This window comes from Gopherus flavomarginatus, chromosome 1 (genome assembly GCF_025201925.1).
Source record: "Gopherus flavomarginatus isolate rGopFla2 chromosome 1, rGopFla2.mat.asm, whole genome shotgun sequence".
Classification (NCBI taxonomy): domain Eukaryota; kingdom Metazoa; phylum Chordata; order Testudines; family Testudinidae; genus Gopherus; species Gopherus flavomarginatus.
In genome coordinates, this window is record NC_066617.1 from 274,722,288 (window position 1) to 274,739,967 (window position 17,680).

At 45.6% G+C, this 17,680-nt stretch overlaps 1 protein-coding gene across 1 annotated transcript in view; it reads left to right on the forward strand.

The window, feature by feature from the left end:
* Window positions 1-258: 258 nt before the first annotated feature.
* DCT (dopachrome tautomerase) overlaps window positions 259-17,680 on the forward strand; it is a 38,106-nt gene continuing 20,684 nt past the window's right edge. The window contains exons 1-2 of the mRNA XM_050937619.1: window positions 259-571; window positions 10,453-10,752. Coding sequence (XP_050793576.1) covers window positions 259-571; window positions 10,453-10,752 — 613 coding nt within the window. The remainder of the gene's footprint in view (window positions 572-10,452; window positions 10,753-17,680) is intronic.

The following is a 17,680-nucleotide window of genomic DNA, read 5'->3' on the forward strand; positions in this document are numbered from 1 at the left end:
TTGGCAAGCATCACAGAGCAAAGGCCTTTTGAACCACATTCATGGCAGTTAGAGTCAAGGATTAAACAAACACCCCAAATGCCAACACCATAAGCAGCGAGGGAAATTATCTCAGGTCAGTCAGTCACAGCTCAGTCTGCTGAGAATCTAGGAAGAAGTGCAGTCCTCCTCTTGTCCAGAGGCTGTTCCTGAAACACTTTCACTCCTGTCATTGATTGCTGGAAGCCAAACCTGGCACAGAGCGTGGTCTCTGCAGCAATGACCTCCCAGCTGCAGTGGACAAGATGGCTCTGCTCTGCTCTCCTGGGCTACCTGAGCTGCTGCTGTGCTCCGCAGGCTGAGGCGCAGTTCCCCCGTGTCTGCATGACAGTAGAGGCGCTGCTGGCCAAGCGCTGCTGCCCAGCCTTGGGGCAAGAGCCAGGCAATGTGTGTGGCTCCCAGCAGGGCAGGGGATCGTGCAGGGAGGTGCAGGCGGATGCCAGGCCATGGAGCGGCCCATACACCCTCCACAACGTGGATGACCGGGAACGATGGCCCCTGAAGTTCTTCAATCAGAGCTGCCAGTGCACAGGTGAGAGGAGGAGGAAAGGGATGGACTAACTCTGCTCCAGAGAAAAGCAAATCCCTGATTCTGGAAAAGGGATCAGGAAGGGTTATCCCTCCCAGCTGCACTACAAATATGGCCAAGCCGTACTCTACCGGTGAGAGAGGAACATGAGCTGGCCTAGACACCAAACAGGGTTAGAGCATGGCTACCTCTCATGCCTGAATTTTGCTTTTTCCCTCTGTACTCACAGGTCAGGAACTCCCCACCATTATTACGTGGTTTGGCCATAAGGCTGTTCCATCTCCCCTCTTCCCATGTTTAAATCTGTTTTGTTAGATAGGATAGACAGGGTTTGTGACTATAGAAATGTGTATGGATGAAGCTGTACACCTGTATCAGCACATGCTGAGTTGGGATTAATTACTGCCAGAGTAATATTTTGCTCTGTCTGCCCTGAAAATGTCATGGATGTCAGGGATCCCAACTGGTAAACTTAGTCCTGCTTTGCAGTGCTGACAGGCCCTAATGTTAAGAATTGTGCTAAAGCCAACAGCACTTAGTAGTGCTTTAATAATAGTGCTAAAATTTGGACACATGCCGGGATTTAGTACAATGCTTACAAGATAACTGATTCCTGTCATTATTGCAAAATAGAACAGTGGTTTAACTTTGTGGAGAGAAAACTGCACTGTAGCAGCCTCCAATGCAGTTGAATTTGCAGTGCAGACAGAACCTTAGATAAGCAGTCCCATTGACTTCAAGTCCTGAGTACACTATATGAACATCAAGCCCTCAATGTCCTATAGCACACTGACTTCAATGGGATGATTCACCTGACTAAGGACTGCAGAATTAAGCCTTAATCCTGCAAACACATATGCATGTGCCTAACTAACTGTATGTGCATACATAAGCTTTTAGAAGACTAGGGCATTTGACCGTGAACTCTTCTCTTTTTTTCCATGCTATTATATAGAGCTGTGTGTAAAAGATAATGTTAACAGAACACTATTAAGGTTGAAAAGTCAGACACTCGAAAGTTAGGAAAATGCCAGAATTAAGTTTGCCTGTGCAAACTTAATTTGCCCCCCACCCTTGTGCGTATGCTTTATGATATAGTTTTTAATTACACAGATCACATACTAATTTTTTGCCAGGACTCCTGCATCATTCAGTGCACAGGACAGATAGAGCTCACTGAATGAGCAGCTAGTCAATATGTTGGTATATCCTTGTTTTTCAATGTGTGGTCCTAGACCTTATTTACTATACATTATTCAAACCCTTCACTGAAGACAGAATTATTACTTTCCTCATGGGCCTGTCTATGGCACTCATCACTGTAGTATCTGAGTGCTTCAGAAACATTAATTAAAGTTTCTCCCTAACACCCCTGTGAGGTGTGGAGGTGGTATTATCTCTATTTTACAGATGGGTAACTGAGGCCCAGATCCAAAAAGGTACTTAGGCACCTATGTCTGACTTTTAGGCTTTGCTGTGATCCACAAAACCCCTGCTCACTTGTTGACTAAATTTCTACTGTTGAAGTTCCTTAGATTATAGACTCATAGACTCATAGACTGTAGGGCTGGAAGGGACCTTGAGAGGTCATCGAGTCCAGTCCCCTGCCCTCATGGCAGGACCAAATACTGTCTAGACCATCCCTAATAGACATTTATCTAACCTACTCTTAAATATCTCCAGAGATGGAGATTCCACAACTTCCCTAGGCAATCTATTCCAGTGTTTAACTACTCTGACAGTTAGGAACTTTTTCCTAATGTCCAACCTAAATCTCCCTTGCTGCAGTTTAAGCCCATTGCTTCTTGTTCTATCATTGGAGGCTAAGGTGAACAAGTTTTCTCCCTCCTCCTGATGACACCCTTTTAGATACCTGAAAACTGCTATCATGTCCCCTCTCAGTCTTCTCTTTTCCAAACTAAACCAACCCAATTCCTTCAGCCTTCCTTCATAGGTCATGTTCTCAAGACCTTTAATCATTCTTGTTGCTCTTCTCTGGACCCTCTCCAATTTCTCCACATCTTTCTTGAAATGCGGTGCCCAGAACTGGACACAATACTCCAGTTGAGGCCTAACCAGCGCAGAGTAAAGCGGAAGAATGACTTCTCGTGTCTTGTTTACAACACACCTGTTAATGCATCCCAGAATCATGTTTGCTTTTTTTGCAAGAGTATCACACTGTTGACTCATATTAAGCTTGTGGTCCACTATGACCCGTAGATCTCTTTTTGCCATACTCCTTCCTAGACAGTCTTTTCCCATTCTGTATGTGTGAAACTGATTGTTCCTTCCTAAGTGGAGCACTTTGCATTTATCTTTATTGAACTTCATCCTGTTTAACTCAGACCATTTCTCCAATTTGTTCAGATCATTTTGAATTTTGACCCTGTCTTCCAAAGCAGTTGCAATCCCTCCCAGTTTGGTATCGTCCGCAAACTTAATATGCATACTTTCTATGCCAACATCTAAATCATTGATGAAGATATTGAACAGAGCTGGTCCCAAAACAGACCCCTGCGGAACCCCACTTGTTATACCTTTCCAGCAGGATTGGGAGCCATTAATAACTACTCTCTGAGTACGGTTATCCAGCCAGTTATGCACCCACCTTATAGTAGCCCCATCTAAATTGTACTTTCCTAGTTTATCTATAAGAATATCATGCGAGACCGTATAAAATGCCTTACTAAAGTCTAGGTATATCACATCCACCGCTTCTCCCTTATCCACAAGGCTCGTTATCCTATCAAAGAATGCTATCAGATTAGTTTGACACGATTTATTCTTTACAAATCCATGCTGGCTATTCCCTATCACCTTACCACCTTCCAAGTGTTTGCAGATGATTTCTTTAATTACTTGCTCCATTATCTTCCCTGGCACAGAAGTTAAACTAACTGGTCTGTAGTTACCTGGGTTGTTTTTATTTCCCTTTTTATAGATGGGCACTATATTTGCCCCCTTCCAGTCTTCTGGAATCTCCCTTGTCTCCCATGATTTCCCAAAGATAATAGCTAGAGGCTCAGATACCCCCTCTATTAACTCCTTGAGTATTCTAGGATGCATTTCATCAGGCCCTGGTGACTTGCAGGCATCTAACTTTTCCAAGTGATTTTTTACTTGCTCTTTTTTTATTTTATCTTCTAAACCTACCCTCTTCCCGTAAGCATTCACTATATTGGATATTCCTTCAGACTTCTCAGTGAAGACCGAAACAAAGAAGTCATTAAGCATATCTGCCATTTCCAAGTCTCCCGTTACTGTTTCCCCCTCCTCACTGAGCAGCGGGCCTACTCTGTCCTTGGTCTTCCTCTTGCTTCTAATGTATTGATAAAAAGTCTTCTTGTTTCTCTTTATTCCCCTAGCTAGTTTGAGCTCATTTTGTGCCTTTGCCTTTCTAATCTTGCCTCTGCATTCCTGTGTTATTTGCCTATATTCACCCTTTGTAATCTGACCTAGTTTCCATTTTTTATATGACACCTTTTTATTTTGTAGGTCACGCAAGATCTCATGGTTAAGCCAAGGTGGTCTTTTGCCACATTTTCTATCTTTCCTAACCATCGGAATAGCTTGCTTTTGGGCCCTTAATAGTGTCCCTTTGAAAAACTGCCAACTCTCCTCAGTAGTTTTTCCCCTCAGTCTTGATTCCCATGGGACCCTACCTATCAGCTCTCTGAGCTTACCAAGATCCGCCTTCCTGAAATCCATTGTCTCTATTTTTCTGTACTCCCTTCTACCCTTCCTTAGAATTGCAAACTCTATGATTTCATGATCACTTTCACCCAAGCTTCCTTCTACTTTCAAATTCTCAATGAGTTCCTCCCTATTTGTTAAAATCAAGTCTAGAACAGCTTCCCCCCAGTAGCTTTTTCAACTTTCTGAAATAAAAAGTTGTCTGCAATGCAGTCCAGGAACTTATTGGATAGTCTGTGCTGCTGAGCACATGCACTACTGCCTCACTTGTATGTAGATGCTTATTTCCCAGCTAAGCCCTATTGAAGTCCACAAACTGGGGGAAGATAAGCAGAGGAGAGTGTATCAATGGGGTAGGTATGCTCAGAGGCTGCCTCACCTGTGGGGCTCAGCGTGGTAGGTATGCTCAGAGGCTGCCTACTGGACTGGGTTCCATTCAAAATCCAGCCAGTGAAGGGGGTGCCCCCCCTGTAACTTTTAGCTCACTGGTTAGACTGCTTGCCCAGGATGTGTGAGACCCAGTCTCAATTCCCCCTGTGGCTGATGGAGAAAAGTTTTGAAGAGGGGTAACCCACTTCTCAGTAGAGTACTTTAACCACTAAGCTATGGGAGATTCTGATGTTTGGGTCTCTCATTATCTCCTGGTGAAGTTGTTCCACTGTAGAAAAATGATTAACAAGTTATTAGAGCAGGGAGATTGGCCCTAGGTCTCCCTCCTCTTAGGTGAGTACCCTGACCATCAGGCTACAGACTCATTCCTTCTCTGGCTCCTTTGTTGAGCCAGGCCAGAGAGATTGAGGTTAAAAGTATCCACTAGGTCTGGATGCCCAGGTTAAGATAATTGAGACCTGATTATTCAGAGTATTTGCATTATGTAGTACTTTATATTTTCAAAGCATAGCTCCCACTGACTTCAGCTGGAGCTGCCAGTGCTCTGTGCTCTTGTAAATCACACATCCAGAAAATGGAATACACAGTTAGTGACCACCTATGAACTGTCTGGTTTCTGACTTGCCCAGCATTATCCAGGAACTCTGTGACAGAGGCAGAGATAGACTTCAGTTCTCCAGGACAGCATTCAACTGCCTTAACCATGAACCTGTCCTTCCTCTTTTTTTGGTTCTCTGCCTCATTCACTGCACACCTTCCACCTTATACAACAAATGAGATAGAGGTCCTGCAAACAACAGCCTCCTTAACTACGCAACCCTGCTCCTTCCCCAGAGCCGGTCCATCCTGAACACTGAATCAGGCTGGGGTACTATGGAAAAAATAGCGTGTGATCATGTTTATAAAATCTGTATCATAATACACATGCACAGGCAACTTTAACTCTGGCATTTCCTAACTTTGGAGAGTTTGACTTTGCAACCTTAATAATGTTCTTTTAATGTAGATTTGTGTGAGTAATTTTCTAGGTATTTAAAACCCCCCAGCAATTCCATCATGTGGAAACCCACATGGGCCATCAGCAGGAGTAGAACCTTTAGATCCACTGCTCAGCCTCTGCTACTTGAGTTAACGGAGTAATTTATAGCAGTTGTAGCATGTCATCCTCTATGAGGGCAGCACTAGCAGGTGATGAGAAGCTCACTAGGCCAGTGGGTTTCACAGATATTTGCTGACAGCAGAGGAATGGTGAGACTCTGGAATCTTGGGTTCCACTCTAGGTTGTATAGGAGAGTGTTCTCTAGTGGGCACAGACACTTCCACCTGTTCCCTCCAAGCTTGACTCCTGCTGCCCAGTCTCCTTGCCCAGCTAGTCCCAGTTCTTCCCTCATAGCTCCTCATCCAGCCTCTCTCTCCCCACTCCAAACTGGCTCCCAGTGTCATCACGCTCTGGACTTCTCATCCATTCTCACTGTTCACCCCACTTCTTGCTCCAGTCTCTCTGTCCAAGTTCACACACTGCACCATAACTCTTTCACAGATCTGTCTTGTCTCCTCTCTGCACGACCCCATTCAAATTGGAGACTTGATCTGAAACTCACAAGATGAAATTCCATAAAGACAAGTGCAAAGTACTACATTGAGAAAGAAAAATTCAAATGCACAACTACAAAATGCAGAGCACCTGCTAGGTGGTAGCACTGGTGGAAAGGATCTGGGGTTACAGTGGATCACAAATTGAACATGAACCTACAATATGATGCAGTTGCAAAAATGCTACTATAATTCTGGGGTGTATTAACAGGAGTGTTGGATGTAAGACATGGGAGATAATAGTCCTGCTTTACTTGGACTGATGAGGCCTCAGCTTGAGTACAGTATCCAGTTCCGGCTGTCACACTTTAGGAAAGGCACATCCATGACATAAAGGCCATTCCCCTGCCAAATTTCAAGTCCCTGCTCCAAAGCATGGGGGTGGTAGAGCTGTCAAAAAAAAAAAGGATGGCAGAATTTTTTAACACGAGAAATACAACATTTTCCCCTAGCCTACCCTCATTCTCATTCAAGGTTGAAGCATTTTGTTTGAATATTTAAAAAAAAAATTCAGCCTGAGGCAAACATCTGGCATGGAAAATTTGAGTCCAAACAGTTAAAATTTCACAAAGTTATAAGCAACTGAAAACAGGGTCTTGTAATGGGAAGTGTTGAGCAAACTTAATAATTGGTGGCGCTACCAGCCCTGTCTAAAATAATAGAAGGTTTATCAGTATAAATCAGTTTTTGACTCTTGGTCTTTGGCTAGACTGATAATATTAATCCAAGTATCGGGGGCAGCCGTGTTAGTCTGTATCCATAAAAACAACAAGGAATCCGGTGGCACCTTAAAGACTAACAGATTTATTTGGGCATAAGCTTTTGTGGGTAAAAAACCTCACTTCTTCAGATGCATATGAATCTGGCATTTCATGTTTTCAAAACACTTTACAATAATAATAATAATACATTACATTACTATCTCTCTTTTTATTTTGAAAGATCCCCAGAAGCTTAGCAAACTGAATGCAGGTGTCATAGATAGTCATCTGGGTCGTGATTCAGGCAAGCACTTGGGCAAGTGTTTGAGTTTAAGCAAGTGCTTAAATACTTTTCTGTACAGGCAGGCTTTCCTGGATCAGGGCCCTAGTGCACAGTATGCTTAATTATATTCAGTGTGCGGGGTGCACATGGGCAGATGTGAGAGATTGTGTGTGTGTGTGTGTGTGTGAGAGAGAGAGAGAGAGAGAGAGAGAGAGAATTCTGGCCAAGAATAGCTTTACCAATCTGACTCTTACTGCAAATATCATGGAATTTTAAATGTGCTTGTAGAACAGAGAGGATCTTGTTTTCTAAGATCTCATGCAAATTATGTAATGATTTATCTGCTCTGGTTAGGAACTTTGTCTTATATAAGCAATTATATCCCCCTGAAAAAAAAAGTCCCGATTGTTCACACTTGCTATTTGGTCACCCTAGCTGTGGTAGAATATCTAAGTTGACTGAAACCTTTAATTCTAAAGAATTTAAGTATTCAAAACCTGATGCTTTAAAGTTTAAGGAAACAAGTCCCCAGTCTTACTCATATGCTTAACATTACTTGTATGAGAAGCCCCATTGAAGTCAAATCCAGCTGATGTTGGACTACTTATGGAGGTAGGGTTACCAGATAGCAGCTGTGAAAAAACGGGACAGGTAGGGGTGGGGACTGGGTAATAGGTGCCATATAAGAAAAAGTCCCCAAAAATGGGACTGTACTTTTAAAAATGGGACTTGTGGTCACCTTATATGGAAGTAAAGTTAAGCATATGAGTAAGTGTTTGCAGGTTTGCGTCCTAAGCTAGCTGACTTGAACTTGACATTGTTTAATCCTTTGTTCTTTCTTTGGAGCAGTCATTTTCCTCACATCTTTACATCCAGCTTTTCTCTTTGTCTTCATTACTGCACTATTTTTCCTCTCTTTTATCTTAGATTCCTTTATACTCCTCCTCTTTACAGTTTCCATTCTGTAAATACAGCAGTGATCAAACACAAAAACAGGAACAACATTTGCTACTCAAGAGATGACTTTAAGAGAAGTCATCTGGACTCTATTTAGATTCAGCCAGATTGATACTGAATACAGCGGCTCTTCCAGGGGAATGATAAAAGGTCTGTGCTGACTCAGGAGTCTGATTGGTTTTAATAGTTTCCACATAGTGATTGTTGGTTGCTGTGTGCATGCTTTTCTCTTTCTGCAAATTGGTCCAGTTGCTGAGTGTCCAAGTTTGAAAATTTTTGGCGGGCAACATTTTGTGTTGTCTTCATCAAGTCTCTTAGGCAGCTAGGGTGTAACTCCACTTGATATGTATGTATGATTGTACTGGGCTAGAATATGCCCGTTAGGCACAGCACATCATTAGTGGCAATTTGTAAGCAACACTGAAGAAGAATTCTCTAAGAGGCCGTGGCTAGATTTTCAATGTCCATACAAAGGTCTTGTCTTTAACACACGCTAGAGGGGTGTAAACTGTAGAGCTCTCTAAAGTATTGTGCTCTAACTGCTCTGTGTAGACCCTGCTTCTGACACAGTAAAAGAATCCTAGTATGCAGTAATGCAGTACTGTTTCAAACAGAACTACAGCAATATGCACTAGATACCTTTTAGAGTGCATCTGCAAGATCTACGCTGGGCAATTAGAGTGCAGCACTTTAGACCACTGTACATTTTACCCTCTCTGGTGTGTTTTTCTTCACAGTGTAGACAAGCCCTTATGTATCCAGATAAATTGCTTGATTTTACTAATTGCAGAGTACCCAATGGCTCCCACTGTGGTCACTTTTGGAAATTTGGCCACATCTTTTAGTTGCCTATTAGGGAGTTGAACTCTTTTGAAAGTACACACTACCTAAATATAACGCTGTCCTCGGGAGCCAAAAAATCTTACCGCATTATAGGTGAAACCGCATTATATCAATCTTGCTTTGACCCCCGGAGCACTGCTTTACCGCGTTGTATCCGAGTTTGTGTTGTATTGGGTTGTGTTATATCGGGGTAGTGGTGCATAACAGTTTTGAGTGCTGAGCACGTTTGAAAAACACTAGTCATTGGTTTTGAGGGGCCCAGGATAAGTAAACGAATAGTTTTCTGAAGTGTGATTGAATTTTTTTGTTGAATCATGCACTTTACTTAATCATACTTACTTTCCTTGTTTTAATTCTAAGCAGATATAATGCTCTAGTTCTACTTCGTTTAATGTGATACTAAACTGTGATCAGTGAAACCCAATGCCTTTCCTTCTTTCCAAAGAGAATTATGGTCAAAGAACCTACTGAAAAGCTGCTTTCACAAACTTGCTGTCTGTAAAGGATTAACTCAATATGCTGGTAGATGCAAAAATATCAACTCTTTAAAATGGATGTCAAGAACATTTTGACAGAAGTTTAACTGAAAGATAACATACAAACATTAGTTATTTTCAGATGTAAACTTCAAATCAGTTGCATGCTTTCTCCAGTTAATTTAAGTGCACCTACTGTACCTAACGTTTGACTCAGCTTTTGCAAATTCTTAAAATGGAAAGAAGTGATTGCAATTCTTGAGACAGTTCCTCCACTAGAGAGGGGGAAAGAAGCTCATTCCTATTTGAATAAGCTGTGTGTTTTGAATCAGACAAAGCACTTTGGTCTGCTATAGTGTGGCCAGGGAGGTTGAAGTGTTCTCCTACAGGTTTTTGTATATTGCCATTCCTAATATCTGATTTGTGTAGGAGAACACTTCAACCTCCCTGGCCACACAATAGCAGATCTTAAGGTGGCCATACTGCAGCAAAAAAAACTTCAGGACCAGACTTCAAAGAGAAACTGTTGAGCTTCAGTTCATCAGCTCAGGATTAAACAAAGACTGTGAATGGCTTGCCAACTACAAAACCAGTTTCTCTTTCCTTGGTTTTCACACCTCAACTGCTAGAACAGGGCCTCATCCTCCCTGATTGAACTAACCTCGTTATCTCTAGCTTGCTTCTTGCTTGCATATATATACACCTGCCCCTGAAAATTTCCACTACATGCATTCGACGAAGTGGGTATTCACCACGAAAACTCATGCACCAAAACATCTGTTAATTTATAAGGTGCCACAGGATTCTTTGCTGCTCTTGCTAGAATAGAAATCGCTAGGGAAAAGACAAACTAACAAACTCAATTCCTTTGCATTTCAGTCTCAGTTTCTTTTGTGTATTGATTAATATAGACACATTTTCCTAATCCCAAACTCTCTCTTAACATAGGAAACTTTGCTGGCTATAACTGTGGTGACTGCAAGTTTGGCTGGACTGGCCCCAGCTGCGATGAAAGGAAGCCACTTCTTGTCCGGAAAAATGTCCATGCCTTGACTGCAGCGGAGAGAGAGCAGTTTTTAGATGCTTTAGACCGTGCAAAGAATACCACTCACCCAGACTATGTGATTGCTACACAGCACTGGCTGAGTCTCCTTGGGCCCAACGGAACTGAACCACAAGTTACAAACTGTAGTATTTATAACTACTTTGTGTGGCTTCATTACTACTCAGTCAGGGACACTCTATTAGGTTGGTACTTTTCTTTACTAAGGCATTTAGAATGAAAGAAGGTGGTAAAAATGTAATCATTGAACAAAGGTAAGTAATTCGAAAAGTGATCAAGTCATGGTGAAAGGAAGGATGGTCCAGTGGTTAGGGTGCTAGGGCTTATCTACACTGGCAAGTTTTGTCGCCAAAAACTGGCTTTTGGCAACAAAACAGAGATAGCTTACACATTGCAAGGTCACTTTTTTCTGGGAAAAAAACAACCTCTTAGTTTTGGTGACAAAAAACTTCCACCCCGCGAGACACTTTTGTCTTTCCCCTCCCTTTATTGTTGACAAACAGACAATTTTTTTTTATTTTATTGGCCTCCAGAAAGTATCCCAAATTCCCATGCTGCCGCTCTGGTCAGCGGTTTGAACTCTGCTGCCCTGCAGCCAACCCGCCCCTTCCTCTTGCAAGCCCTGGGAATTTTAAATTTCATTTCTTGTTTGCTAGCTTCCCAGAGGAGCTTCCCAGGTGGCCTCCCAGGTGAGTATGGCTGGCTATCACACCAAACGTGCTCCTGCTTGGACCACCGCTGAGTTGTTGGATCTGATCAGTATATGGGGAGAGGAGTCTGTTCAGTCACAGCTGCGAGTGACCCATAGGGATTGGGACACATATGGGCAAATTTCTCGAGGCTTGTGCGAAAAGGGCTATGATTGGGACACACAGCAGTGCAGAGCAAAGATAAAGGAGCTGAGGCAGGTGTGCCATAAGGTGTGGGAGGTGAACCATCACTCCAGTGGTGCACTTAAGACCTGCCGATTCTATAAGGAGCTGAATGCTATCTGTTAGTGCCTGTGTTAGTGCTGCAGCTTTAAGCAGCTTTTGCCCTGGCCTCCATGTTCAGGAAACGAGCATGCATGTATTTTCAAGCGAGAAACATTTCCGAAAGTAACCGTTGGGGCTAGGCAAATTTTGTGGTCAGCCATTTCCAGGAAACCCCCCCCCCCCCGAGGGTGGTAACGAGGCACCTGCAAGTCTCCTAATTAGGAGAAACCTGGCCAAAAAATTGAACACGTCATTACCCTTATAAATTGCCCACCGTGCAGCAGTGGACAGGGAGAAAACGAAAAAAGCTGGACCTTGTAACCGAGCCTGATCAACTCGAGGTCTCCCTCGGCCGCGTGTTTTAAGGAGCCTACCCGATTGCCGGTGATGATGAAACTTTCGTGGTTTGTGTGTGTGAGTATGCCTAGGTGCTAATTTTGCTATTTTTGCTAGCTAACTGAGTCTGTATCGTGTTGTAAGCCGGAGTCTCACGGCAAGCTTTAGTTGTCTTATTGCATTTTGCTTTTATTTAGATGAGTAATTGCATTTATGCTTAATAATAGCACCAACAGCACCCTTACTAACCCTTGGAAGGACCTGAATAACTACTGGGACCTAGAGAGGTACCAGGGTCAGCTTCTGTTTGTAATTGCAGTATTTTTATTATTTGTTCTGGTATTGTATTGTAAGCCCAAGTTGTAACTAGTATTGAGTTGTTCCTTATCCTCACCTGTGACCCATTCAATAAACCCTCAATTTTTAACCCCACAACTGATTGTTTGCGTTATCCCCATTGCTACCTTCGGGGCACTTGTCACCCCTCCCGAGGGCATCCAGTGATCGAACCTCCGCCCTATCCCAACGCTCATTACCCGGTAGATAACGGGCACCTTGTGACCATATCGGTGGAGCGAGGGGCGAGAGTAATCAGTAATCAACATGGCGTCACGAACAGGATGCCTTTGGGAGGGTCAGTGCCCGTGGTGTAGTGGGGACCGTGAACAGTCTGAGCTTGAGCAATTTCAACACCTACAATTTCACCAAGTGGCCAGCAGACAATCTGAGAGGCCCACCCTAGATTGGGTTTGTGTTATAGAGTCAGGGTCAGGGTCAAAAAGCTATACGACCTCGTTAACCCTGACCGCCGTAGGGTGTCTCCTCCATTGCCATCCCACGTTTAAATGTCAGCCGGCCGATAGTTCCCTGCAACCCCAGTGCACGGGGGTTGCGGATACTAGTCGGATAGAGACACCGTCCGGCATTTGGAAGGAGTGTAGCCGTATCATTCAAAAATCTGGGGCCACCGTTTCTAAACTCATACCCCCGCCCCGGGTACAGCCGGGTGACCCAGCCCACGGGTTGCTAACCCAATTAATGGAGGAATTAGAACAGACCAAGCGGTCAAAGAAACTTATACCGGACGAGTATAAGTCGGAAGACGTGTCCACGGTCTTGTTCAGCGCACTAAACAAAGCGCTGGACCTCTGTGCGGTCCTTCATGGAAGCACTATGTTTGCCGCTAAACAGGCCACCGCGAACGGCACCGATAGCGCAGAAAGCGAGATGAGTGACAAGGAGGAGGAGGACTGGAGTCAGGCTGGTAGAAACCCACCCCCCTATGAAGCCCCCCCTCCCCCTTCGATCTATCCTGCTCTCCCCTCAGCCCCACCTGCGCCTGAGAAGGAGATGCGGATGGAGGCAATGCCTGTTGCTATTACAAAAAGCAAGGTGGACTCTAATACAGGCCAAATTACTACTACCACTGAATATCGTACCCGCACTAAGGCAGAATTGAAGGAGTTTATGGTAGACACTAGGCGTGGGGAGAGCGAGCCCACCCTCGTTTGGCTGGGCCGTCTGGCCCTGGATTACGGGGCAGAGATAGTGAACAGGGAGGAGGCTAGTCTCTTGGCCAAAACGTCCACGTGGTCGGGAGGATTTTCAGGCCATAACCTCTTAAGAAATGGGGTCTGGCCACTTACTACACCAGCCGCAGCCTCTTTAGCCATGAAGGGCAGTTTTAAGGGCATGTATATACCTCCCGGCAGCATAAATACACCCCATGAAATCATATGGGCTATTGCCGGGGCATCCATCGTAATGTGGGACCCACAGACGGTGCCCTTGAACTTGAATCTGCAGCAAATCCAATCGAACACACCGCTCATTTATGTCGGGGACCCCACTCAGATCCCGGTCAACAGGGATGCAGTGGACTTAGCCATAGAAGGCGCCCCGCCGATTGACACAGGGGGAACCCTGCTGCTGCATGGTTGGATTGGGCGACCTCTTATTACTTTATATGAGGCTATGTCCCGTCTTCGAATACCACAAGCCCCCAAGAGCCCCATCTCAGCCCTTCCAGCTGAGAACCCTGTTAATAAGGGTCAACCTAAGCACCCTGAACGTACCAAGGCTGAAAGGGCGCTTTTTGGGTTCCTATTACATAAGGGGATCCCCAAGGAAGCACTGCGGAAGATGTCTAACTCTCAACAACAAGACCTGGGGAAACAGTTAGGATGGAAGGACTGGGACGATTATTTGAGAACAAAAAACGAGTAGAGGCCGGGTGCGCCCCGGCCTCCACGGAGACATGGGATGAGCGACCATATTACACCCTATTGGTAGCCGGTCCCAAACCCCTTCACACCCCTGTATCTTTCCTGTTGGACTCCGGAGCTCAAATCTCCGTTATTAAACCCGATGTACCGCATGTACCCACAAGTTCTACTATGTTTATTCAGGGTCTTAACAGCATTGAAGAAAAACCCGTAGTCTGCTTTACTCTGATTCACAAAGGGTATAAACGGAAAGTTAAGGCTTTGTTGGGAGGAACAAATTTGCTGGGGGTTGGGGATATAAAATGACTACGATTACAAAAACAGGTCTGTCAGGCCCTGCCTGTCACCCTGTCGCCCGATGCCCCCCCCCTTATAGCCCCGAGCTTGTTAATAACAGTTCATGGAAATTTTCCCCTATTCCCACGAAGCCTGAAGGCATCCCCCTCATTAAGCAACTGCTCAACCAATTATTAAAGGAGGGACAGATAGCACAGGCAACCGCGTCAAACTATCTATCACCCGGCTGGGGTATCCCCAAGCCCGGCAACCCCTCTGAATTTTGATTGGTCATCGACTATAGACAAGCAAACAGTCGAGTCCGACACCTTCCATTTGCGGGCCCGGCCACCATTCCAGAAATACGGCAGCAGCTAAGCGATGCCAGTGGGAGGTGGGCCTGCACCCTGGATTTAAAGGATATGTTCTATCAAATCCCGTTAGAGGACAAACCCCAAATCCTAAACTTCGCGTTCCAGGGTGCACAGTACCAGTGGAAGGTTTGCCCTCAAGGGTTCTGTAATTCCCCCGCCTTGGCCACGTCCGCTCTTGCAAAAACCTTAAAAGGGATAGAAGCCACTGGGGGCACCACCATTTTAGCCTATGTGGACGACATAATCATAATTGGGCCCAACGAACACATAGTCCAACACGTAACTAACACCGTGGTAGCCGAACTAAAGGCCAATGGGTGACGAATTAATGAGACAAAAAGCCACCTCGTGCCCTCTCAAAGCTTTTCCTTCTTAGGCCAACATTATGACCCCTACAACTGTGGCCAACCCACCTCGGGAATTCTAGACCCTTGGGTAAAAGACCAGCCCGAGAATAAAAAGCAACTACAGAGACTTTTAGGCCTAATTAATTATCACCAACACTTCATCCCAGATAAACACCTTGTAGACCTGGAGACGATCCAGGAACCCCTCTCGTCCAAACGGAAACGGGAAATATGGAGTCCTGAGGCCCAAAAAAGCCTGGAACGAATAGCCGCCTGGTTTGCCTCTAACCCACGGCTAGCGCGATATAAAAGGGACTCACCTTTTACCATTACCCTTTTCTTTACACAACATCACTATGGGTACTCAGTATCACAAGACGGGCAACCGGTCTATAACTGGGTCCGACGGCTCAAGGGCCCTCAGTATCGATATGGACCCATAGGACTTATGTTGCTAGCCGCAGGCGAGGCACGCATTTGGGCTCCGCTATCTAGTAAAGGAACCCTGATCGGCCCAGAGGTACACCTCATTCCTTGGCTCACGCGGCTGCCCCCCCCCCAGTTTTCACGGGACCAGCCTAACTTGGCAACAGCTGTGTTATTTGGGGGAAATCACGTGGCGGGAATGGACGCTTAAATCGCTGCCAAACGATGTCCGATTCCCAGCAGCCTCGGAACCCTTGTGTATAGAAACAAAATATGACCCCTGGATTGTGTCCGACGGGGGCACTTCCCCGACCCCCCGGGCAGAAGTCCTCTGTGCTAAATGCGACCACTTCCAGGTTGATCTCCTTCCCCCGGGTTCATCGGCCCAGCATAGCGAAGTCCATGGGGTCCTTCTCGCTGCCCAGCACGTTACCCAGGCCCATTCCGTTTCTATTCAAGTCGTGTTGGGCATAGACTCACAATTTTGTCTCAGCATTCTCACGGGAGAGGCTAACCCCACAGCATTTACGCCCCTGTGGGACACTATTTTCAACCTTGTACGTAAGTTCTCCCGGCCCTGGTTTATAACTCATTGCCCGTCACATCGTCCTGATTCTAACCCCCTCCACTCCAAATTGGATCAAAAAATAAGGGAAATTCAAGCGCCCCAAGTGTGCCTGGGGCAACAGCTCCAGCTCAAAACCGATCCATTCCTCCGATGGCTTCATGAGGATTGGGGGCATTTGCCTAGCGGCCGCCTATACAATCAGTTAGCCCTAGGTGCTCAGGGAAAACCCGAGGTACGGCAGCAGGACTGCGAAAGAATAGTGCAGTCCTGCCTTAAGTGTGCACAAATCAAGTCCCAAAACCGCCCGCGTTACGAGCGGTGGGCGTACGCTGCAGAGTACTTTCCTCCCGGCGCGGTGTGGCAAATAGATTTAATGGGACCCCTACCCGGAGCCCGTCGCCACCCAAAGGCTCTCGTAGTGGTGGATTTGGGCTCCCGTCAAACCCACTGCATCCCCCTGAATACCACCATGGCTGCGGCTGTGGCTGGGGTGCTGCAACAGGTGGCCGCAGCATGGGGTGTGCCCTCCAAAGTTCAAGCAGATGGGGGACCCCCTTTTACCAGCAAGCATTTCGAAGCATTGGTGTTGGGATGGGGGGCTTCCCTCCATATTCACTTAAAATATCACCCCGAAAGTAATGGCGTTGTAGAGCGGAAAATCGGGGTTCTGAAAACCATGATACGTTCAGTCAATCCCAAAGTTGACTATAAGGGTTGGAGTGCGCTATTACCACAGGTTCTTATCTCCCTCAATGCAAACTATTCTCGTTGGCCTGAAATCAGCCCCAGGCCTAGAGGCCCTTGGACTCCCGTATATCACCCTGACCAACTTGTCTGGGTGGCTGAGCCACAGGCCTCAGGTCACCGAGAACCCTACGCTGCACAAATTGTAACTGCAGGTAAATATCCCAATACCTATACGGTTGTGGATGTCCAGGGCAACCACACCTTGGTCCACGGTAACTGGATAAGCAAACGTTCTGAATCAGGAGCGAACTAACGGGGGCCAATAAGGCCACCTTCTGCTTTGTCTTGCAGCTCGCCATAGTGGCAGGAAGCCGGGACGACAACCAGGAGGGCCCAGATTTGCTGAACCTAAGACATCCATATCCTGTGGGCGAAAATACCCATCAGCTTATGTTCGCAGCCTATTGGATCCAGGAAGCCCTGGAAGGAAACATCGACTTATCCTCACTGACCCCTGATAACTGCCTTGCATGTTCCAATAGGCTGTCTGTAAATAGGCCTTTGTTTGATTTATTGCCTTTAGTGTTTAATTTTAGTAGCATTAATGGTCCCCTTAATTGCTCTTCCCCCTTTGCTCAGTGGCTCCCCACCATACAATGGACAGGTTGCACAAACTATCTTTTCGACCCCATTTCCCCCCTTGTTTTTTCTATTTTTAATGAAACTAGGGTACGTCGTATGGGCCCACTCCCCTTGTCACCTGGGGAAAGGCCCATGGCATCCCACTGTTGGGCCTTTTTGGGAAATAATCGAACAGAAACCATTTGGGTTGGGGCCTAGCCCAATTGTTCCCAGTGGCAGCTTGTAGACGGAAATGAGACGGCCAGAAGCCCTATTTTC